The sequence below is a fragment of the Salvelinus namaycush genome, chromosome 35, assembly GCF_016432855.1.
Source record: "Salvelinus namaycush isolate Seneca chromosome 35, SaNama_1.0, whole genome shotgun sequence".
NCBI lineage: Eukaryota > Metazoa > Chordata > Actinopteri > Salmoniformes > Salmonidae > Salvelinus > Salvelinus namaycush.
In genome coordinates this window covers 6,074,426-6,098,722 of record NC_052341.1, presented here as the reverse complement: position 1 = coordinate 6,098,722, position 24,297 = coordinate 6,074,426, and the positions used below count along the sequence as shown (strand labels likewise).

At 44.9% G+C, this 24,297-nt stretch overlaps 1 protein-coding gene across 1 annotated transcript in view; it reads left to right on the top strand.

Annotated features, from left to right (window-relative positions):
- Positions 1 to 4,165: 4,165 nt before the first annotated feature.
- The window catches only part of LOC120029757 (metal transporter CNNM4-like), a 29,632-nt gene continuing 9,500 nt past the window's right edge, over positions 4,166 to 24,297 (top strand). The window contains exons 1-9 of the mRNA XM_038975026.1: positions 4,166 to 4,513; positions 4,617 to 4,719; positions 4,861 to 5,859; positions 10,966 to 11,109; positions 19,002 to 19,142; positions 19,288 to 19,457; positions 19,590 to 19,689; positions 20,208 to 20,356; positions 23,916 to 24,147. Of these exons, the coding sequence (XP_038830954.1) occupies positions 4,166 to 4,513; positions 4,617 to 4,719; positions 4,861 to 5,859; positions 10,966 to 11,109; positions 19,002 to 19,142; positions 19,288 to 19,457; positions 19,590 to 19,689; positions 20,208 to 20,356; positions 23,916 to 24,147 (2,386 nt within the window). The remainder of the gene's footprint in view (positions 4,514 to 4,616; positions 4,720 to 4,860; positions 5,860 to 10,965; positions 11,110 to 19,001; positions 19,143 to 19,287; positions 19,458 to 19,589; positions 19,690 to 20,207; positions 20,357 to 23,915; positions 24,148 to 24,297) is intronic.

Genomic DNA, 24,297 nt, shown 5'->3' with positions numbered 1-24,297 from the left:
TAAAAACATATAAAACGAATTTAGATTAGAACTCTACAGCCTACAGATTTAACATACCTATAAAAACGTTATATAATGTCTCTCTCCAGATGTTCTTTGATCAGAGGGTCTACACACAGCTTGGTCGCTGGTGGTTATCCCAACAACTTCGCCTCACCTCGGCCTGGCTCGTCTCAGCCTAATGACTCTGGTCGCCTGAGGTCACTGATTGTAGGTCACTTCCGTGTAGAGAAAGTGCCTGATGCACTGTGATTGGGAAGACTAAGATATGCAAAGAACGTTGCGTAATCCCCTCTGTTAAAGTTAACAGGTTGTATAGTCTACGTAACCAACTTCACGTTGAACCCACCAACATTAAGACATTCAAACAACTCTTAGAAATCTCGATATAAATTCTTGAAAGTTCGTGAGGCCTGGTTCAACTCTATATGCTATTTAGCAGGCGCTTTTGACCAAAGAAATGCACAGTCACGCGTGCATATATTCATGTATAGGTGGCCCACGGAGATCGAACCCACTATCCTGGCGTTGAAAGCGTCATGCTCTACAAACGGAGCTAAAGGGAACCATAGAAAAACAAAGGTAATGTGGAGACAAACATCGACAGGACATGTACGACAAAGTATTTAGCTGCTAGGGCAATGGAAAGCAACGAGCCAGTTGCTGTTCATCGATTATGAGTCAGCTTTATCAACTGTTCATAGATATGTGGTCCAGGATCAGACACGCGCCCCAGGGTCCTATAAGACCTGTCCATCTATTCCAAATATGCACCTCTAACAGCGGGGAGCCAACCCCTGCCTCCTTTCAGCCTCTCCAAACATCTCTACCGCTATATATCAATATCTTCATATCGCACTGGGATCTTCGCTTGATCCATCACTTTACCAGGATAAGAAATGAGTCTTTGATGTGTCCCGCCATGGCTGTAGCGGTTCTATGGCAACCGACCAAAATCCCTCTTCAGGTTACGGTATTTTACTGCATGTCTATGGCAGATATACTGTAGACGTCATTTGGCGTCTTTTGATGTGCGTTTTAAGATGTCGAAGACATATTGTGTGAAGTGTTTGGGATTGAGAGGTATACACAGCATGTGATTTTCATAAAGGTTCGATTTTCCCCCCATTAGTTGTTATTAAAATGTTATATAGAACACAAAGGGATTTATAACAAGTATTTAGTGCCCCACTCCCTGAACAATATGGAGACGGATAGCCTATGGTGAATGCAATTAGTTAAAAAAAAACATTGTTCTGATACTCAAATAGATGGGATAAAGCCACAGTCTGTAAGATTTCCAGAAATTACAACTAAATTAAATATAATACAAAGAGTACTTTACATTAAATAAGTAGCCTACAGCAAAACATTAAGGACCAATAAGGCCCGCTATAGGCCTAGCCTACTTCATTGTTTATTTTCTTGTCATATGAGACTTGAATAACATTATAGAAACAAGTTGTTGCCTATGTGAAAATATATTTGAACTACATCAAACAATTGGAGTTCAATTGTGATAGCACATTATCAAAATTGAAGAACATTAAAGTTGTGTTTGTAGGATAGAAAAATCGTAGAAGATTTTTGTGCTAAAACAAATCGATCTGCGCTGGGTGTGCTAGTGAACTCGCTACCTTCAGACAGACGTGCATTTCTGGACTTTATCGTGTTTCTCATCACTGCACGGAAAATTTGCCAAGTGTTAAATTCGTTTCGACTTAGAAAATAACGTAGGTCAAACAACATTATTCCTCTGCTTTTAACACTTGTCGAATGTTTTCTCATGTCACCTTTTTTCCTACTAACTTAAACTATTTATGCCAGTGGCATAAGCCATCAAAGTGTGTGTAGCCTATCGTTGACTTTGAGTAATTACTTTCGGAAGGTTTTGACAAAATAATGACTAAATGTCAAATATTATGACTTTAGGAAAACTATAACTTTTCGACTCCATTCATCAAAAAATAAACAAAAGTAAGCCCTGGTCTTGTATCCAAGGTAAAAAAATCTATACAAACTGTAAACAACACCACCATAGTCCTATACCCTAATAATAACATACTAATAATTATGACAATAATAACAACAACAACAACAGCTCTAATAGCCCAATAATATTATATTATAAACGAAAAATATTAATTGACATGGGGGAAAAGTGCAACAGACAGTAGAACAACGAACACATCCCTACATGTAAAAGTAATTTCGTCTGTGAAGCAATTATAGCCTCTATGAAAAGGTATATTGTTGAAATGTATGTAGCTTTAAGAATTGAACAGAATTTAAGATATCAATAAGACCTATACATTTTTTGTGGTTATATGGCTCATTATTTCTTTCAAATTATTCATATCTGACTTCGATTATGATTCCAAATGAAAATATATTTTGGCAAATAAAAGTGATTTTGGAGCATGGTAGCAGAGAGGGAGCGGGGGCTAGGGAGTGAGGATAGGCTTTTTACGGACACACCACAAGCAGGATTTTAGACAAACTGTCTCAAACAGGTGAGGAAAGGGTCACGGCTTATAAGGCACGGTTGTCGCTCGCTCTTACGAATATTGACGAAGTGTGAGGACCTGAAGAGGGGAAGCGTGCTTTTGTGTGAAATCTGTTGGTTTAGGAGGAGAATAGCAGAGGCAGAGAGGTTGGCCTACCAGGACACAACGTTTTGGAACAAGGAATATTATTATACTATTATTCGGCTTTAAAATGCAACTATGCTTTTATTACTGTACTAATTAAATCACTTTAATGTCTATAACCTATAATGTGAAATTAAATGACATTACTCACATCAAGAGGCTAAATGAACAACTTTACTTCAGAGCCCCTTTAGGGGAATTTGATTCCAGAGCTGGTGGGGAGTCTACACTGCCATCTCGTGGAATACTCTATAATACTTTCTAGAAAAATCGACTGACCCAATGTGATAATGATGATGATAATGATGTTTAGGATGATAATTATTCTGCTAATTATGATGAGGATGATTGTGATGGTAATGATTCTGATGATGAGGAGGATGCTGATTGTGAAAAAAAATAGCCTTATAGAGAAACAGTGTTACAAAACGAACAAACGCACACGTACACACTAGCCTGGCTGACGCACGACCCACGTGACTACACAGCGTGCTGTGCCTCAGTCCGGTGTTATCGAGACTACACATACAGCGGTGGGAAAAGTACTCAATTGTCATACTTTAGTAAAAAGTAAACATACCTTAATAGAAAATTACTCAAGTAAAAGTAAAAGTCACCCAGTAAAATAATAATTGAGTTAAAGTCTAAAAGTATCTGGTTTTAAATATACTTCAGTAGAGTGGTGGAAAAAGTACTCAATTGTAATACTTGAGAAAAAGTAAAAAGCACAAGTAAATGCTATACATCAAATTCCTTATATTAAGCAAACTAGACAGCACCATTTACAGACAGGCAGGGTCGTACTCCAACACTCATACATCATTTACTAACACAGTATTCGTGTTAAGTGAGTCTGCCAGAACAGAGGCAGTAGGGATGACAAACATTATATTGATAGGTGCGTGAATTTGACCATGTTGTTGTCCTACCTGAGCATTCGAAATGTAACAGTACTTTTGGGTTTCAGAGGAAATGATTGGGAGTAAAAAGTACATCTATTTTTTTAGGAATGTAGTGGAGTAAAAGTAAAAGTAGTCAAACATATCAACAGTAAAGTCAAGTAGACTCCCCCCAAAAACGACACACACACACACAGTAGAGTAGACTATTTGGTGTGTTTCTATGATTGTGGTCTCTGCACGGAGCGACAGACAGTCACCCTGGGAAGTAGCTCTGATGATAGGGCATTTCCTGTCTTCTATTTTTAGATTGTAATGGCACGCAAAATGACATTACGTCATTGTACTGCATGGGATTTTGTAAGGCCCACACATGCCCGATCTCTCTCTCTCTCTCTCTCTCTCTCTCTCTCTCTCTCTCTCGCTCTCTCTCTCTCTCTCTCTCTCTCTCTCTCTCTCTCTCTCTCTCTCTCTCTCTCGGCCAACCCTCTCTTCTCTCTTTCCCCTCGGTGTGTGGCTGTCCAGCTGTTATGCTGATTCAAGCAGAGCCAGCGTAAAAACCGTGACCACGTGACCCAACCTCTGCCAATGTCCCTCTGTAGTTTATTCAGCATGATGGCTGCTGATGCTGCGGTAGCTTCCTCCTCACCTCATCCCTGCCGCCTGCTGTCGTTTCACCTCTTCACCCTTCTCATCCTCCTCTTCTTTCTCCCAGCCCAGGCGAAGGGATTGCTTGGCGTCCGCCCAGAGGACACTAAAGCCGGGGAGCTGTCAGTGCAGGACGGGCTGCTCCAGGCGACCGAGGGTACGCGCTTCATGCTGCGGGTTTACTACGCAGCATCCTCGGTTACACAGAGAGCCAACAACCACTCTGGGAGTGGAAGACCAGAAGCTGCCGCACCATGGATCGCCTTCATAGAAGAACCAGGTGGAGAGCGAAAGCGAGGAGAGGGGGAGACACTGGTCAGTTTATTGAGTGTATTGACCATTTACCATTAAAGCTATATATTAAATAGGTTTTATGAAATAACCTAAATATCGTGATAAAATATCAATTTGAATTTAGGTCCCTCCCAAACGGAACCCGTGCGTGGACGAGCACGCTCGGAGTTCTGACATCGAGCTCCTGGGTTCCTTCAGGTCTGCGTCCAGCCACAGCTCTGTTCTGGGTCCGTTTATTTAGTCTATAGTTACATGTTTTTATCGTTGTTCAATCTCAGATTACATTTAAAATAATAATCTTACATGTTATTGTGCGTTTTTCTTTTGTCTGATGATGACCTTTTTGGAATTTGATTCTGATTCTATAGTGGAGCTGCTCGCCAAAGACCTGCGCAAAGATGAGCGGATCAAATACTACTCCATGTGCGCGTTTGACGGGGTGAAGTGGGAGCATTTCAGCACCAGAGACTTCTGGCTAGCGGTGGTGGAGCGACCCCCGCATGCGGATGTGTGGCTCCAGTTGGGGGTGTCGGTGATTCTATTGGGACTCTCTGCGCTTTGCAGCGGGCTGAACATCAGTATGCTCGCCATGGATCCCGTCGAACTCCGCGTTCTACAAAACAGCGGCACCGCGAAGGAACAAAAATACGCACACAAGATCGAATCCGTGCGTAAACATGGCAACTACATCCTATGTACTGTGGTGCTGGGAAACGTGCTGACCAACACCTGTTTCGTGGTGTGGATGTGCCAGATTATAGGGATGACTCCCACCTCCCTTGCTACTTGCACTTTCGGTATATTCTTCATAGGAGAGATCCTGCCTCACTCTGTGGCGTCCAGACACAGCCTCGCCATCGCCTCCAAAACCATCTGGGCCACCCGGCTTCTAATGCTGGTATCCTTCCCCATCTCTTACCCCATCTCCAAGCTCCTAGATATCATGCTTCACCAGGAGATCAGTAACTTCTACACCAGAGAGAAACTGGTGGCCATGCTACGTGTCACAGACCCCTACCACGACCTGGTCAAAGAGGAACTCAACATCATCCAGGGCGCTCTGGAGTTACGCACCAAGACCGTAGAAGAAGTTCACACCCCTCTGGCGGACTGTTACATGCTCTCCTCGGATGCTGTTCTAGACTTCTGTACTATGTCTGACGTCATGCAGAGTGGGTTCACCCGGATCCCAGTCTATGAGAACGACAGGTCCAACATTGTTGATATCCTCTTCGTCAAAGACCTGGCGTTCGTGGACCCGGATGACTGCACCCCGCTGAAGACCATCACCCAGTTCTACAAACACCCCATGCACTGTGTGTTCAGAGACACCAAACTGGATGTGATGCTGGAGGAGTTCAAGAGAGGTAATAGGACGGGCCATCTGGCATTTCAGACCGGTTTAGGGGCGGACAGGCCATCTGGCATTTCAGACCGGGCTAGGGGCGGACGGGCCATCTGGCATTTCAGACCGGGTTAGGGGCGGACAGGCCATCTGGCATTTCAGACCGGGCTAGGGGCTGACGGGCCATCTGGCATTTCAGATCGAGTTAGTGGCGGACGGGCCATCTGGCATTTCAGACCGGGTAAGGGGCGGACGGGCCATCTGGCACTTCAGACCGGGTTAGGGGAGGACAGGCCATCTGGCATTTCAGACCGGGTTAGGGGCGGACGGGCCATCTGCCATTTCAGACCGGGCTAGGGGCGGACGGGCCATCTGGCATTTCAGACCGGGCTAGGGGCGGACGGGCCATCTGGCATTTCAGACCGGGCTAGGGGCGGACAGGCCATCTGGCATTTCAGACCGGGCTAGGGGCAGAGTGGCCATCTGGCATTTCAGACCGAGTTAGGGGCGGACGGGCCATCTGGCATTTCAGACCGGGCTAGGGGCGGACGGGCCATCTGACATTTCAGACCGGGCTAGGAGCGGACGGGCCATCTGACATTTCAGACCGGGCTAGGGGCGGACTGGCCATCTGGCATTTCAGGCTGGTCCATTTTTGGGCCAGTGGGCCTGTCGAAATGGGGTTTTTTTTGTGCAAAATTATCATTATCTGGATAATAATGGGGGTAAAAAAAAAAATGGGCCGGTGTGGGGGCCTCAAGGAAAACATTTTCTCCAAGGCAGATTTCTGGTCCCAGCCCGCCCCTGGGCTAGGTAGATCCCTCTCACACCCGAGCTCAGTATACACTGTTGTAGAGAGAAAAAATGATATGCAAAATCAGGTAGCATATATAGAGTTAAATCTGTAGGAAATGCACCACCATTTTGTACGAAAACAGGTGGAGGTGCATTCTCCAGAGTCATACATGTTACCAATCAGAGCACACAGACTAATGAGCTCACAGTTTATAAATCACAGGATTACTGCCATTCAGTCACCTCCACGCTGTAACACATGGTCTATGAGAAAAAACGATGATATTGTTCAGCAGGTGCTGGCTGGTTTGACAGAAGTGGTCTATAGCTAAGTGTAGTGTTCAAGTTAGCCTATACCCATTCCATTACACCACTTCCCTCTTCCTGAAAAGCAGAGAATCCAGGGTGTATATAAATCCAGTTATGCTCTGGACAGTCGGTCATATAAGATGACCCAGGCTCAGCAGGTCCAAGTGGAGGTGAGTGGTACAGTATAACAGGCTCAGCAGGTCCAAGTGGAGGTGAGTGGTACAGTATAACAGGCTCAGCAGGTCCAAGTGGAGGTGAGTGGTACAGTATAACAGGCTCAGCAGGTCCAAGTGGAGGTGAGTGGTACAGTATAACAGGCTCAGCAGGTCCAAGTGGAGGTGAGTGGTACAGTATAACAGGCTCAGCAGGTCCAAGTGGAGGTGAGTGGTACAGTATAACAGGCTCAGCAGGTCCAAGTGGAGGTGAGTGGTACAGTATAACAGGCTCAGCAGGTCCAAGTGGAGGTGAGTGGTACAGTATAACAGGCTCAGCAGGTCCAAGTGGAGGTGAGTGGTACAGTATAGGCTGCTGTATGTCACAGAACGTTTTTATCCATATCCATAATCCATTAAACAACTTCCTTGAAGCTATAAAAAATGATAATAATATAGGTAGAGTGCATGTTGTTTTACAGGGTCAGCCATAGAAGAACGTCGCCCCTGGAGCAAATTAGGGTTAAGTGCCTTGCTGAAGGGCATATTGACAGATTTTCACCTTGTCGGCTCGGGGATTCAAACCAGCGACCTTTCAGTTACTTGCCCTAATGCTCTAACTGCTAGGCTACCAGAAGAGACGTGACAAAGTGACTGTAAACGGTCCTTAGTGTCTCCATCCATGTAAGAATGTTGAAAGAAGCTGGAGGCTGGAATAATCTCTTCCAATTACCATGACAACCAGAGTATGAATCATTGTGTTCAGCCGTCAGCCAGGGGAATGTGCAGGTGTGTGTGTGTGTGTGTGTGTGTGTGTGTGTGTGTGTGTGTGTGTGTGTGTGTGTGTGTGTGTGTGTGTGTGTGTGTGTGTGTGTGTGTGTGTGTGTGTGTGTGTGTGTGTGTGTGTGTGTGTGAAGGGTGTGTGTTTATACTCAGTACATTCTTAGCAACTATATAAAAGTAATGTAGATTGTTGAGTGGGTGAAATGAACAGGAATGGTTTCTCTCCTGTGTGTTGCATGGTAAACATAAGTAGATGTCATGTGCTCTGACAGTTAGCAGGAATCACACTGGAGGCTATGGGACGGAGACAGCAGTGTCCACTAGGAAGAGAGCTTATTTAAAAGGACTAGGGCTTCATTCATATGCTATTCAGATTGACACGGTTGGCTTGTCCGTGAGGGCTCAGAGATGGTCATCTGAACGGTTTAATTATGGAAATGAGTTGGATAAGAGGGCCTCATTCAATCAACATTATTTTTGTGGACTCAAAGTAACATTCACCTTTTCAATTAAATGTATGTTTATCACATTCATCATCATCTGGTTGTCTGGGGCGACGGCAGTAGAAGTGGGACTTCCAGAGCTGCCTGTCCTCCATTGCAGATGCAGTCTACTCTTCCTCCAGTCCGGTGTCACATTTAAGCTGGTCCACACACATGATTACTGGGTTGCCCCTCCTGCTGGTACCATGCTGTGGTTGCCAGAGGATCAGTTCCCTGGCAGAGATGTTCTATTGTCTGTAAGAGCGTCTGAGGAGAGCAGGGATGCTGGCCCATGTTGACTCCAATGCTTCACAAAGTTGTGTCAAGTTGGCTGGATGTCCTTTGGGTGGTAGACCATTCTTGGTGCACACAGGAAACTGTTGAGTGTGAAAAACCCAGCACTGTTGCAGTTCTTTACTCAAACCGATGCGCCTGGCACCTACTACCATTCCCCGTTTCTTGTCTTGCCCATTCACCCTCTGAATGGCATACTGTACTTACACAATCCATGTCTCAATTGTCTCAAGGCTTAAAAATCCTTCTTTAACCTGTCTCCTCCCCTTCATCTACACTGATTGAAGTGGATTTAACAAGTGACATCAATAAGGGATCATAGCTTTCACCTGGATTCACCTGGTCAGTCTATGTCATGGAAAGAGCATTTGTTCCACATTTTTTTGTACACTCATTATATATTGCGTTCGAGTTTCAGTTTATTTGTATTTTTACAGGGACAGTGCACATTAATCAACGTTTTAGTAAAAGTGCCGGTTTTAGCCATATAGCTCATTTTCAACCACAGCCCCTGGGCAGGTTATTAAACACAATTCCAATTCCAATGCAGACAGACAATGAGCAGTGTGCACATGCAGAGCAACATTTGACAACCAACACGTTGCACGCTCTCCTCCTCTCCCCCTCTCCCCTTCTCCCCTTCTCCCCCTCTCCTCCTCTCCCCCTCTCCCCTTCTCCTCCTCTCCCCCTCTCCCCCTCTCCCCTTCTCCCCCTCTCCTCCTCTCTCCCTCTCCCCTTCTCCCCCTCTCCCCCTCTCCTCTTCTCCCCCTCTCCTCCTCTCCCCCTCTCCCCCTCTCCCCCTCTCCTCCTCTCCCCTTCTCCCCCTCTTCTCCCCCTCTCCCCCTCTCCCCTTCTCCCCCTCTCCCCCCTGTGATGGAGGCTGATTCAGGAAGGCAAGGGGGTTAGGAGGGAGGTGGGAGGTGAGGAGTCTTACATGAAATGTCACATGTCAGAACCTCAGCAGGTAGCCTAGCTGTTAAGCGTTTGGCCAGTAACCGAAAGGCTGCTGGTTTGAATCCCCAAGCCGACTAGGTGAAAAATCTTTTGATGTGCCCTTGAGCAAGGCACCTAAACCTAATTTCTCCTGGAAGTCACTCTGGATAAGAGCATCTGCTAAATGACTAAAATGAAACTGTAAAAATGATTACATTTTTCACAAGCCATGGAAAGCAACCACAGTGTCTCCGATGTTGTTGTAGCAGTGTAATTTATAAATTGTTATCTAAAATGCTGGCAAAGTCACTGCCTTTCATAGTGGACAGTTCTTTAAAAAATCAGACAGACAGACAGACAGACAGACAGACAGACAGACAGACAGACAGACAGACAGACAGACAGACAGACAGACAGACAGACAGACAGACAGACAGACAGACAGACAGAGCAACACGTAGCAGACAGACAAACAGACAGACAGAGAAACATAGGACAAGCAACACGTAGCAGACAGACAAACAGACAGACAGAGCAACATAGGACAAGCAACACGTAGCAGACAGACGAACAGACAGACAGAGCAACATAGGACAAGCAACACGTAGCAGACAGACAGACAGACAGACAGAGCAACATAGGACAAGCAACACGTAGCAGACAGACAAACAGACAGACAGAGCAACATAGGACAAGCAACACGTAGCAGACAGACAAACAGACAGACAGAGCAACATAGGACAAGCAACACGTAGCAGACAGACAAACAGACAGACAGACAGAGCAACATAGGACAAGCAACACGTAGCAGACAGACAAACAGACAGCACAAAAAGCACAAAAAGCAACAAAACAAAATCCATAAAAGCAACAAAGTGTTTCCACACCTCACAAGCTACAGACAACAGATAACATGGAAAGCTGTACACACACACACACACACACACACACACACACACACACACACACACACACACACACACACACACACACACACACACACACACACACACACACACACACACACACACAGAGAGAGAGAGAGTTACCACTGAGGGTATTTTCCATTGGGATCTGGCCAGTTGTCAGTAATACTAACACAGAAATATGACTTATCTATGTATGACTAGTTTCAGCTGGGGAGAGAATCAATCTCTGTCTTTAACGGCTACTTTCAGTAAGAGTCTCCTGGATGGTGTTGATTTTTAATCTGGATTTCCAGACTCATCACAAATTTATCCTACTATCCACAGCTCAGACATCTACGTAATCACGGAAAGTAAATGCTGATTTCTATAACCTCTCACTCCTCCCCCCTCCATCGCCGCTCCACCCCCCCCCCCCCCCCCCTAATTTTTCTCCTCCTAATCTCTCTCCCAGGTAAATCCCACCTGGCTATAGTCCACAGGGTGAACAGTGAGGGGGAGGGGGACCCCTTTTATGAGGTCCTGGGAATTGTTACTTTGGAGGACGTTATCGAAGAAATCATCAAGTCTGAGATTGTGGACGAGACAGACCTCTACAGTATGTATAACGACTCTCTTTCTCTCTTTATAGATACACTGCATGACCAAAAGTATGTGGACACCTGCTCGTCCAACATCTCATTCCAAAATCATGGGTATTAATATGGAGTTGGTCCCTCCTTTGCTGTTATAACAGCCTCTACTCTTCTGGGAAGGCTTTCCACTTTCCACTAGGCCTGGCTCGCAGTCGGCGTTCCAATTCATTCCAAAGGTGTTCGATGGGGTTGAGGTCAGGGCTCTATGCAGGCCAGTCAAGTTCTTCCACACCGATCTCGACAAACCACTTCTGTATGGACCTCGATTTGTACACAGGGGCATTGTCATGCTGAAACAGGAAAGGGCCTTCCCCAAACTGTTCCGCAAACTGTTACCACAAAGTTAGACGCACAGAATCGTCTAGAATGTCATTTTTGGACATTTTTGAATGTCATTTCCCTTCACTGGAACTAAGGGGCCTAGCCCGAACCATGAAAAACAGCCCTAGCCCATTATTCCTCCTCCACCAAACTTTACAGTTGGCACTATGGCAGGTAGCGTTCTCCTGGCATCCGCCAAAACCAGATTCGCCCGTCAGACTGCCAGATGGTGAAGCGTGATTCATCACTCCAGACAACGCGTTTCCACTGCTCCAGAGTCCAATGGCGGCGATCTTTACTTCACTCCACCCGACGCTTGGCATTGTGCATGGTGATCTTAGCCTTGTGTGCTGCTGCTCGGCCATGGAAACCCATTTCATGAAGCTCCTGACGAACAGTTATTGTGCTGACGTTGCTTCCAGAGGCAGTTTGGAACTAGGTAGTGAGTGTTGCAACCGAGGACAGACGATTTTTACGTGCTACGCGTTGCAGCACTCGGCGCTTCCATTCTGTGAGCTTGTGTGGCCTACCACTTCGCGGCTGAGCCATTGTTGCTCTTAGACGTTTCCACTTCCCAATAACAGCACTAACAGTTGACTAGGCAGCTCTAGCAGGGTAGAAAGTTGACGAACTGACTTGTTGGAAAGGTGGCATCCTATGACGGTGGCACGTTGAAAGTCACTGAGCTCTTCATTAAGGCCATTCTACTGCCAATGTTTGTTGTCTATGGAGATTTCATGGCTGTGTGTTAGATTTTATATACCTGTCAGCAACTGATGCGGCTGGAATAGCCTGATTCACTAATTTGAAGGAGTGTCCACATACTTTTGTATATATAGTGCATATCTCTCTCTCTCTCTCTCTCTCTCTCTCTCTCTCTCTCTCTCTCTCTCTCTCTCTCTCTCTCTCTCTCTCTCTCTCTCTCTCTCTCTCTCTCTCTCTCTCTCTCTCTCTCTCTCTCTCTCTCTCTCTCTCTCTCTCTCTCTCTCTCTCTCTCTCTGCATGCTGGGAGTGTTTGGTGCATGCTGGGAAGTGTGTGATCGAGGGAGTGCGTGTGTTGTGTAGAGTTGGATATTCAGAACTTTCTTTCGGTTTTTTCTTTCTTGGTGGCATTCTTTGGTTTCTTCTGTGCATGATTAAGATTATTATATATTTTTTTTGTGTGGTAGAATTAAGTATTTGGGTTTTTTCGTATCGAAATTACCTTGATTTTGGCGGGGATGGCTTCCAGAATTGGAATGCCGTCCCTGTCACTTCGGCACGGCTTTAGGTGTGTTACTGAAGCTACTGTCACGGTGGAGGAGTTTCTGGTCGCCGTAGGAGAGAAGGTAGGATACGATAATGTTGCTTATGCGTCACGGATGAACAAAGCGGTGGTGGTATTTCTTAAGGAAGAGCGCCTTGTTGATCGTATGGTTGAGCAGGGCGTACTTCTTAAGGGAATGTTTATTCAAGTTACCCCGCTTTTTTCTCCGTCAACAAGGGTAACGATTTCAAATGTACCACCGTTTATTCCAAATGAGCTATTGGAGCGCGAGTTATTGCGCTTTGGGAAGTTTGCAAGCTCAATTAAGGTTGTTCCGTTGGGTTGCAAACACCCGGCGTTGAAACAGGTTATGTCGTTTCGGCGACAGGTGTTTATGTTTTTGGACTCACCGGAGCAGACTTTAGAGATATCGTTTAAAGTCAAGTATGACAATAGAATGTATATGGCGTATGCTAGTACGGGTAGTCAACGGTGTTTTGAGTGTGGGGATGTTGGCCATAAGCGACATGCTTGCCCGAAAAGGGAGAAGGCAGAGGGAGGGGCGCAGGTGGTCACCGTAACGCCTGGGCCCACTGATGTAGGGAGAGGTGGGCTGACAGTGGTTGAGCAGCCACAAGCACCTGTTGCCGAGGAACAAGTTATCCGTGTTGAGGCCACGAGTTTGCAACTTGTATTAGAGGGAGATGTTATGCAGCAGAAAAATATTGTTGTAGAAGGTAAGGATGGATCTGAAGAGCCAGTTCCTCAGACTGGTGAGGAGGTGCCCAGTACGAGTACTGGGGCACAGGAGGGGGTTCATATGGAGTTAATCTCACAGGTAGTGGAGGAGATGCCCACTACGAGTAATGGAGTACAGGAGGGGGTTCATGTGGTGCTAATCTCCCAGGTAGTGGAGGAGATGCCCACTACGAGTAATGGAGTACAGGAGGGGGTTCATGTGGAGCTAATCTCCCAGGTAGTGGAGGAGATGCCCACTACGAGTAATGGAGTACAGGAGGGGGTTCATGTGGAGCTAGGCTCTCAGGTAGTGGAGGAGATGCCCACCACGAGTAATGGGGTTCAGGTGGGGCTAGTCTCCCAGGTAGTGGAGGAGATGCCTGGTACGAGTGATGAGGTGCAAGTGGGGAGTGTTGAAAGGGATGTGGTAGAAGGGAGTCAGTGGTCTGTGGCCTCAGCTGAGGAGGATCAGGAGAAGGATATGGATATCTCTTCTGATATGACAGCAGCTGGTGAGGACTCAATTTATGATCTAGAGGAGGTAAATGGTTTTCTGGATCAGACTTTTGGGAAATCTGTCAAATTGGCAGAATATTTTGATGTTGATAAGTTTGTGAGGTCAGCTGTGATGTTACAGAAGACGGTGGGGTTGGACGAGTTGAGTGAGAAGAAGCGGTTTCGCTTGAGGAAATTTGTTACTGCTGTTACAGCAGCAAAAGGTGGTGGGAAACGTGGTCAGGTTAATAAGAAAAGATTTAAATAATGATGATGATCATGCTCCATAGGGTGTCTTTTTTCTCTTTGGTTTCTCTGTGGTATCTTCTGCTTTTCCTTTCTCTTTTCTACATGGAGGTACTAAGGGTAGGCTCTCTCAATATTAATGGGGGAAGGGACAGAAATAAGAGGGCTTGGGTATTAGAAGAAATAAAACAGAAAAGGCTTAATGTAGTTTTCCTACAGGAGACACATAGTGATGAGGATAATGAGGTTGACTGGGGAATGTGGTGGGAGGGGCAGCATATACTCAGTCATGGTACTAATTTCAGTGCTGGGGTGGCCATCTTGTTTTCCTCAGGCTTAGGGGTGACTGTGGTATCTACAACAGAGATTGTCAAGGGTCGGGTTTTATTGGTCAAGGTGGATGTTATGGGGTTTTTGTTTGTTTTTTTGAATGTTTATGCTCCTAATGAGGGTACCGAGCGTCTTGTTGTGTTTGATAAAATAAAAGAAACCTTAAGACAGTGTGACCAAGAGGGGTGTATGGTTGTAGGGGGGGACTGGAACTGTACTGTGGATTTTACTGTTGATCGCAACGCTGAAGAACCTCACCTGCGGTCAGCCACTTTCCTGTCTGGCCTATTAACTGAGTTAGAGCTTTCTGATGTGTGGAGAGTAAGGAATGCAAAAGTTAGGCAGTACACATGGTTGAAAGTGAATGAAGGTCGTGTCAGTGCAGCAAGGTTAGATAGGTTGTACGTATCTGATCAATACTGTAGTAGGGTTGGAAGGTGTGCCATTACTCCTGTGGGTTTCTCTGATCATCATATTATTACTGCTGATATTCACTTGTCCTGTCCACGAAGGTCATCACCTTACTGGTATTTTAATGTTAAATTGTTACATGATGTCAAGTTTTGTGAAAGGTTTTTGTTGTTTTGGGAAAAATGGAGGGTTACAAAAGGGAATTTTGAGTCCTTGAGACAATGGTGGGATGTTGGGAAGGCCCAAATACGAGTATTTTGTCAACAGTATACTGCTTTGTCTCAAATTGAAGTTAAAGAGACTATAAAGGCCCTTGAACAGGACATCAAATCAATTGAATTGAAGCTGCTCACTCAGAATGACCCTGGACTAGTCATGAACTTACAGGACAAGAGACATGAACTGAGGTCGTTTCTGCATGAAAGAGTGAAAGGTGCCTTGATTAAGTCTCGTTTCGCTTCCCTCAAGGACATGGATGCTCCTAGTGCTTTTTTCTTTAACCTTGGACAGTCGAAATTACAACGTAAACAGATGGTCTGCCTTCGTCTCCCTGATGGGAAGGTGACCACGGATGACAGTGAAATGCGTCAACATGCCGTGGATTTCTACTCTGCCCTGTATAAGGCGGAGGATTGTGACTCTCTGTGTACTGACCAGTTGTTACACGGTCTTCCTCAATTGGGAACTGAACAGAGAGTCGCATTGGACTCTGACATTACACTGCAAGAGCTGTCCACAGCAGTTATGCAGCTCTCAACAGGCCGAGCCCCTGGCATTGATGGTTTACCATCTGAGTTCTATAAGCATTTTTGGGGGTCTATTGGGGAGGATTTTTATAAAGTGGTGTGTGAATCTTTTCATGAGGGTTCTCTTCCTGTATCCTGTCAACGTGCTGTGCTTTCACTGTTGCCAAAAAAGGGGGATTTGGCTCTCATAAAAAATTGGAGACCTGTTGCTTTGCTGTGTGCAGAATACAAAATAGTTTCTAAATGTCTCTCAAACAGGTTGAAAGAGTATCTGGGATTGTTGGTCCACAAGGACCAGTCATACTGTGTACCTGATCGCTCAGTTGTTGACAATTTGTTTCTGATAAGAGATGTTTTAGACATTTGTAAACTGTCTGATGTAAATGTGGGTTTACTTTCTTTGGATCAGGAGAAGGCTTTTGACCGAGTGGACCACCAGTATTTGTTTAAAACGATGAAAGCCTTTGGGTTTGGGGATGTTTTTTTGTCTTGGATGAATTTACTGTATGCTGGGGCCTCGTGTATGGTGAAGGTGGGGGGTGGTTTGAGTTGCCCCATCCCTGTCCAAAGGGGCATCAGGCAGGGATGCCCAATTTCAGGGCAGTTATATAGTCTGGCGATTGAACCAATGCTTTGTTTTTTAAGAGCGAAGCTTACTGGTTTCTCTGTGCCAGGTGTAATGAAGGGACCCACGATAGCACTGTCTGCGTATGCAGATGATGTGACAGTTTTTATTACAGGGGCTGAGGATGTTAAGGTTCTCTCAGACGCTTTAATGGTGTATGAGGGTGCCTCCTCAGCGAGAGTCAATTGGGGAAAGAGTGAAGCGCTGTGGGCAGGTCAGCTTCAGATAGGGTCCGCTCCACGGTTACCAGGGGGGCTTCAGTGGGGCAGAGATGGAATGAAGACATTGGGTGTTTTTCTAGGCTCTGATGTCTTTCAGAAAAAGAACTGGGAGGGTGTAGTGGAGAAAGTGTGTGCCAGACTGTCAAGATGGAAATGGGTGCTACCCCAGTTGTCTTATAGGGGAAGGGTACTGGTAATTAATAATCTTGCTGCCTCTACCCTGTGGCACAGACTAATGATTTTGCAGCCACCAAAGGGTCTGATACAAGAGCTTCAGAGGACCCTTGTCAACTTCTTCTGGTCTGGACAACACTGGATCAAAGCTGCAGCCCTGTACCTGCCACTGCACGAGGGGGGACAAGGCCTGGTGGATATTTCCTCTAGGATCATGGCTTTCCGGCTTCAAGCAGCCCAGAGACTGTTATACAGTGACGGTTCTAGCTGGGTCGACACAGCCTACGCATTGATGAGGAGAGCGGGCTGTTTGGGCTTAGACAAGCACCTTTTCCTTTTAAAGCTGGAGGGGGGTGAGTTGAATGGCCTGACTCCATTTTATGAGTCTGTTATGCAGGCTTGGAGGGTTCTTGACAAGTCCCGTGAGGCCGGCACGCTACCAGGGATGTGGATTTTTGAAGAGCCTCTTTTTTATAACACTGCCATCCAGTCCAGTGCTCTGGGTTCAGCCAGCCTGCGTTCATGCCTGTTAGGTGTGGGGTGCACCAAGCTGGGTCATCTGATGCAGAGCAGGAGCAGATCGTTGGAGGAGCTGGGAGAAAGAGCAGGGATCCGATCATCTCGCCTACTGAGGAAGGTCGTCGCTGAGGTCTGTGACTCCTTGCCAGTTCTTCATCGTCAGTATGTGACTGAAATTTCCAATTCTGATCGGTGGAAGGAGGGTCTGGATTATATGTTCCCTGCACTGATTGTTAGTGCTGCGGTGGGGGCATTTGAGGAGGATGTGGGGATGCTGCTTTCCTTCGATACCCCGGAGCTGGGGGAGTTCAAGGAGGTGGGAAAGAAGGCCATGTACAGAATATGTGTAAAGGTGTCCCATGCCTCTTCCCTGGAAGGGGTAAAATCGACGAGGTGGGCGGGTGTGCTTGGTCCAGGTGCTTCCCCAAAAGGCTGTTGGCGATCCTTATACAAACTGCCGATTGATAAGAGGACAGCTGACCTCCAATGGAGGATAATACATGGAGCTATAGCCACCAACATGCATCTGGTACACCTGGACCCTACTGTTGGGGTGGGGTGTCCATTCTGTGCAGAGTCTGAAACTCTGGCACACCTGTTTTTACTGTGTCCCAGGTTGGTCGGGATGATTGACCTGATTACTGACTGGTTCTCAACGTTGGGAGTGGTTTTCTCTTCCCAACTGTATATATTTGGGCCAAAGTACAGGTTCAGTCAAAAAGGTGTCGTTGTGTTGCTTAATTTTGTGTTAGGGGCAGCAAAATTAGCGATATGGAAGACCCGAAAGAACAGTATTCGGGGACAAGGGTCTGTGGATGTGGTGGGAATGCTGGAGGGAATGGTGGCAGCGAGACTAAGGGTTGAGTTTGCCTATTATAAACTTGTCAACAATATTGATCTGTTTTTGAGTATATGGGGTATTCAGAGGCTGTTGTGTTTAGTTACTGTGGAGGAGGAGTTGGAGTTGTGTTTTTAATTGATGTGTAACTGTGGTTTTGTATGAGTATTTATTGTGTGGTGGGCTTCCAGACCCAATAAAGATTATTTAAAACTCTCTCTCTCTCTCTCTCTCTCTCTCTCTCTCTCTCTCTCTCTCTCTCTCTCTCTCTCTCTCTCTCTCTCTCTCTCTCTCTCTCAGCTATTGATCGCCCCTTAACCCCCCCTGCTGCTCCCATAACGTGATCTGATGCATAATTATGCAGAAGTAATTAACTTATCCCATAAATAATTACCACTGGCTTAATCGGGGCTTAACGCTCTCTCTGCAGTGTGTGTGTGTGACAGAGCGAGACAAAGAGAGAGACAAACAAACGTTTTGGTGTAGCAGCTACGCTATTTCGTTGTTTTAACATTATGCTGTATTATCAAATGTTGCATCTGTCTACTATGTAAACTGCACCCACTTGTAGGGTAAATCATGTGCTGGGTGCATAACAGACTGGGAACATCATTCCATTTTCAAACCTATAACATGTTTAATTGCAAGGAGAATGTACTGTATAAAGCGGACTCCACGGCAAGAGAGAGAAAGAGAGAGAGGGAAAGAGAGAAGGGGGGGGTATGTGTGTGTGCTGTATAAATATAGCACAGTGCAGTTAATCTCAGTAACTGTGCTCCGCAGGCCTCAGTACAGCACTGGGTATTCAACACAATCTGATCGTCATAACATCATTATACCAATCCAATCAGAAACCTATCCCATTACCAGACAAATAAAGATTTCATTAATTAATTGATGGATGGATGGATTGATTGGTTGATTGATTCATTGATTGTTCCCTAGCTGATAAAAGGACTAAGAGACGTGTGTCTCACCATGAGAGGAAGCAGCACGACTTCTCTATCTTTAAAATGTCAGAGAATGAGATGAAGGTGAAGATGTCTCCTCAACTGCTGCTTGCTACACACCGTTTCCTGGCCACAGGTAGGACCTCTGTGTATGGGTGGATGGATGTGTGTGTTTGTGTGTGTGTGTGTGTGTGTGCATTTACACTCTTCTCTTTTTCTCTCTCTTTCTGTCTCTGTCTCTGTCTCTGTCTGTCTCTGTCTCTCTCTCTGTGTGTGTGTAGAAGTGGAGCCCTTCAAGCCATGTCATCTCTCAGAGAAGATTCTCCTTTGTCTGATCAAACACCCCAGTGTCGTTCAGGAACTTAAGTTTGACAGGAAGAACAAAGGAGCACCACAGCACTTCCTGTATATGAGGAACAAACCTGTCGACTACTTTGTCCTGATTTTACAGGTACACACTGATACTACACTGTCTTGGTTCTACAGATACACCTAGGGTTGCAAAACTACCCGGTATTTTACCAAAGTTTGTAAATCTATGAAAACGTTGCTGTTTAATAGTCTGTGTGTTATGTCATTGCAGGGTAAAGTGGAGGTGGAGATTGGTAAGGAGGCTCTTCGTTTTGAGAACGGAGCTTTCTCCTACTATGGCATGCCAGCCCTCATACCACCATTGTCCATAGGTAAATACCCTCCCAGCCCCAACAACACACAATGGGATTTTATCAGTTGATGTTAGTGATTATAATGTTGTTGATGGCGATGACGTTGATGAAGAGGATTTATTGAATAGGACATTCTTACCCCAGCTTCCCCTAAATGCTACAGTAGCACAATGTTTCTAAGTTATGTGTGCGTGAAATCCACCGTCGATTTCTCTTGAATCTGTGGGATAAGATGGCTGCAGTGGAAACTATGTAACTGCAGTAATTAAAGCTGTTTAAGAAAATGGTTCGGTAGAAAGACATGTCCTGACCTGGGTTATATAACACCCAGCTTCCACTGATAAGCAGACACAAACGGGCCAGCTCAGTGTGTGGTGTGTGTGAGTGTGTGAACATGTATGTGTTTGCGCTTGTCTAATAGAGAGCAAGAGACAGAAAGAGCGAGAAGAGAGTGAGGAAGAGAGTGAGGAAGAGAGTGAGGAAGAGAGTGAGGAAGAGGACAAAAAGGGACAGAATCTAATCAAACTCATCTCCAGTCAACAGGTTTGGTTCTGGTAGCAGTGGGTTGAACCAGTCAGACTCTGTCCTATCAGGAGGCAGTGTGGGTCAGCTGAGTATAGGAGGGGGAGGAGTCTACCTACCTGACTTCTCTGTCAGACAACTCACTGACCTACAGATTATAAAGGTAACACACACCCACACACACCTGCACCATCCACAGAACTACACTAAATATATTCATGTGACCATATCATTGAAACACACAGTTTTATAATGAAGGTCTACAGTAGCCTCAACAGCACTCTGTAGGGTAGCACCATGGTGTAGCAGGAGGACAGCTAGTTCCCGTCCTCCTCCGGGTACACTGACTTCTCACCACCTTCCATTGACTTACATAGTAATTATGACAACTTCCAGAGGATGTCCTCCAACCTATCAGAGCTCTTAGAGCATGAACTGACATGTTGTCCACCCAATCAAAGTATCAGAGAATGAATTTAGTTCCAAAAGCATAAACTACAGCTTGCTAGCACTGCAGTGTATAAAATGTGGTGAGTAGTTGACTCAAAGAGAGAGAACGACAATAGTTGAACAGTTTTGAATAAATTAATTTCTTCAAAAATGAAGGAGAAGCAAGAGAGAGTGCTAGCTATTTTTCATTTTTTTTAGCTTTCACTTACTTAGTTAGGGAATGCAGCTAGCTAGTTTAGCCTACTCAAACACCCAGCTCAAACAGAGGGATGCTATGTTAGCTAGCTGACTATGGCTATCCAACACTGGATATTGGATAGCCACCAGGGCCCACCGGTGTAACTGCTAAACTGCTAGCTGTACACTGTACTTCAGGGGTGTCAAACTCATTCCACGGAGGGCCTAGTGTCTGCAGGTTTTTGGTTTTTCCTTTCAATAAAGCCCTAGACAACCAGGTGTGGGGAGTTCCTAACTAATTAGTGATGTTAATTCATCAATCAAGTACAAGGGAGGAGCGAAAACCCGCAGACACTCGGCCCCCCGTGGAATGAGTTTGACACCTGTGCTGTACTTCATGATTGTAGCGGGTTTACTAACAAGTTAGTTCTAGTAGCTATGTTGACTACTCTGACATTAGCTAATATGGTGACAAAGATGTAGGCTGTGTAGCGGTTATGGTATAAAGGTTTGGCTTGGAAAGGTGTTTTCGCCTGGTCACAGACAACTGTGGTGTTGTGCAATGGAGTCCACAAGCGACGGGAAAAGGTGAGAGGAGAAGCGCGCGTAAATGCAAGAAGGAATTATACAATGAGCAAAGTGATCATGCTGTTTGTATGTGGCTGCTATGAAAGTGATCTGTGTTTGCGGGTGATCAGGGGTGTATTCATTCCGCCGATTCTGTTGAAAAACATTTCTAAACGGAAGCAAATGGAACGAAATGGGGATGAACATACCTGAATTTGTCCAATATATTGAATGTGTCACTCTGTCACATTGATTACTCAAATCTTCCTCTCGACCTGTGTGTACCTACATTGTAAACTTTCATGGGTAGGCTAGGTTGTAGCAACCTCATGATAGGTATAGGGAAAATTAGAGTATCATGTAGTAGAAATAAGGCCTCCCTCATCTTTAACGTCACCAACCACCACTGACGTGCATGCACAACACTTAAAATAGACCTAAACTTCTAACTACCCAGAACCATACTGCTTCTCATTTTCATTTCCCTTTAAAACATCTTAATTCCTGATTTTGACTGAACACAGACACATCCTCTCTCCCTCTCCCTCTATCCTTTTCTCTCTCCCTCCTTCCCTCGTTTTCCTTTTAATCTCTCTTAGTTTAACTTTAATCATTGGGGATAAATGACCTCCATTTTCAGTATGAATAATTTAGACTTAAAGTGATGGATGTACATCCTGAGTACACACACACTCCCTCACCCCTCCCCCAGGTCTTAAATATAGTTTGCGAAAGAAAGATCACTAGCGCGCACACACACACAAACGTAGCATTTACAGCTTGGTGGTGTGTGTGTCTATATATAGATATTTGCTTATATTAGTTTATATTGTGTGTTGATAATGTTGTGTTGATACTGTATTTGTGGTGTGTGTTGATGATCAAATCAAATTGTATTAGTCACATGCACCGAATACAACCGGTGTGGACCTTACAGTGAAATGCTTACTTACGATGTATTGATACTGTATTTGTGAAGTGTGTTGATGATGTGTTAAACTATATTTGTGAAGTGTGTTGATGATGATGATGTGTTAATACTGTATTTGTGGAGTGTGTTTATGTGTTGATACTGTAATTGTGGAGTGTGTTGATGATGTGTTAATACTGTATTTGTGGTGTGTGTTGATGTGTTAATACTGTATTTGTGGTGTGTGTTGATGATGTGTTAAACTGTATTTGTGGTGTGTGTTGATGGTGTGTTAAACTGTATTTGTGGTGTGTGTTGATGATGATGTGTTGATACTGTAATTGTGGAGTGTGTTGATGTGTTGATGATGATGATGATGTGTTAAACTGTATTTGTGGAGTGTGTTGATGTGTTGATGATGATGATGATGTGTTAAACTGTATTTGTGGAGTGTGTTGATGATGTGTTAAACTGTATTTGTGGAGTGTGTTGATGATGTGTTAAACTGTATTTGTGGAGTGTGTTGATGATGTGTTAAACTGTATTTGTGGAGTGTGTTGATGATGTATTGATACTGTATTTGTGGAGTGTGTTGATGATGTGTTAAACTGTATTTGTGGAGTGTGTTGATGATGTGTTAAACTGTATTTGTGGAGTGTGTTGATGATGTATTGATACTGTATTTGTGGAGTGTGTTGATGATGTATTGATACTGTATTTGTGGAGTGTGTTGATGATGTATTGATACTGTATTTGTGGAGTGTGTTGATGATGTATTGATACTGTATTTGTGGAGTGTGTTGATGATGTGTTAAACTGTATTTGTGGAGTGTGTTGATGATGTATTAAACTGTATTTGTGGAGTGTGTTGATGATGTGTTAAACTGTATTTGTGGAGTGTGTTGATGATGTGTTAAACTGTATTTGTGGAGTGTGTTGATGATGTATTGATACTGTATTTGTGGAGTGTGTTGATGATGTGTTAAACTGTATTTGTGGAGTGTGTTGATGATGTATTGATACTGTATTTGTGGAGTGTGTTGATGATGTGTTAAACTGTATTTGTGGAGTGTGTTGATGATGTGTTAAACTGTATTTGTGGAGTGTGTTGATGATGTGTTAAACTGTATTTGTGGAGTGTGTTGATGATGTGTTAAACTGTATTTGTGGAGTGTGTTGATGATGTGTTAAACTGTATTTGTGGAGTGTGTTGATGATGTATTGATACTGTATTTGTGGAGTGTGTTGATGATGTGTTGATACTGTATTTGTGGAGTGTGTTGATGATGTATTGATACTGTATTTGTGGAGTGTGTTGATGATGTATTGATACTGTATTTGTGGAGTGTGTTGATGATGTGTTAAACTGTATTTGTGGAGTGTGTTGATGATGTATTGATACTGTATTTGTGGAGTGTGTTGATGATGTATTGATACTGTATTTGTGGAGTGTGTTGATGATGTGTTAAACTGTATTTGTGAAGTGTGTTGATGATGTATTGATACTGTATTTGTGGAGTGTGATGATGATGTGTTAAACTGTATTTGTGGCGTGTGTTGATGATGATGATGATGATGTGTTAGTATTGTATTTGTGGCGTGTGTTCCTGTCTCCTAGATCTCGAGGAACCATTACCAGAATGCACTAACAGCCAGTCTTATGGACAGTGTACCCCAGACCCCCGATCCTGAGGGGAGACCCACCATCCCTGAGACCCGCTCCCACAGCATCGCCCTGCCCCTGACACACACATACACTCACCTGCAACCCGTCCTGGAACGACACACGCACACAGAGGACAATACTGGACCACTCACCTCACAGCTCAATGAGAGGAATCGCATTGTCCGTAAGTGGAGTGGTGCGTGTGAGTTACATAACCACTGTGGCAGAGAGAGAGAGAGAGAGAGAGAGAGGCTGTGGTCTCTCTCTTTGAATCGGTGGTCTGTCCTCTCTGAGTTAAACCATGGAGGGAATTGATCATGATGCAGATGTGTCC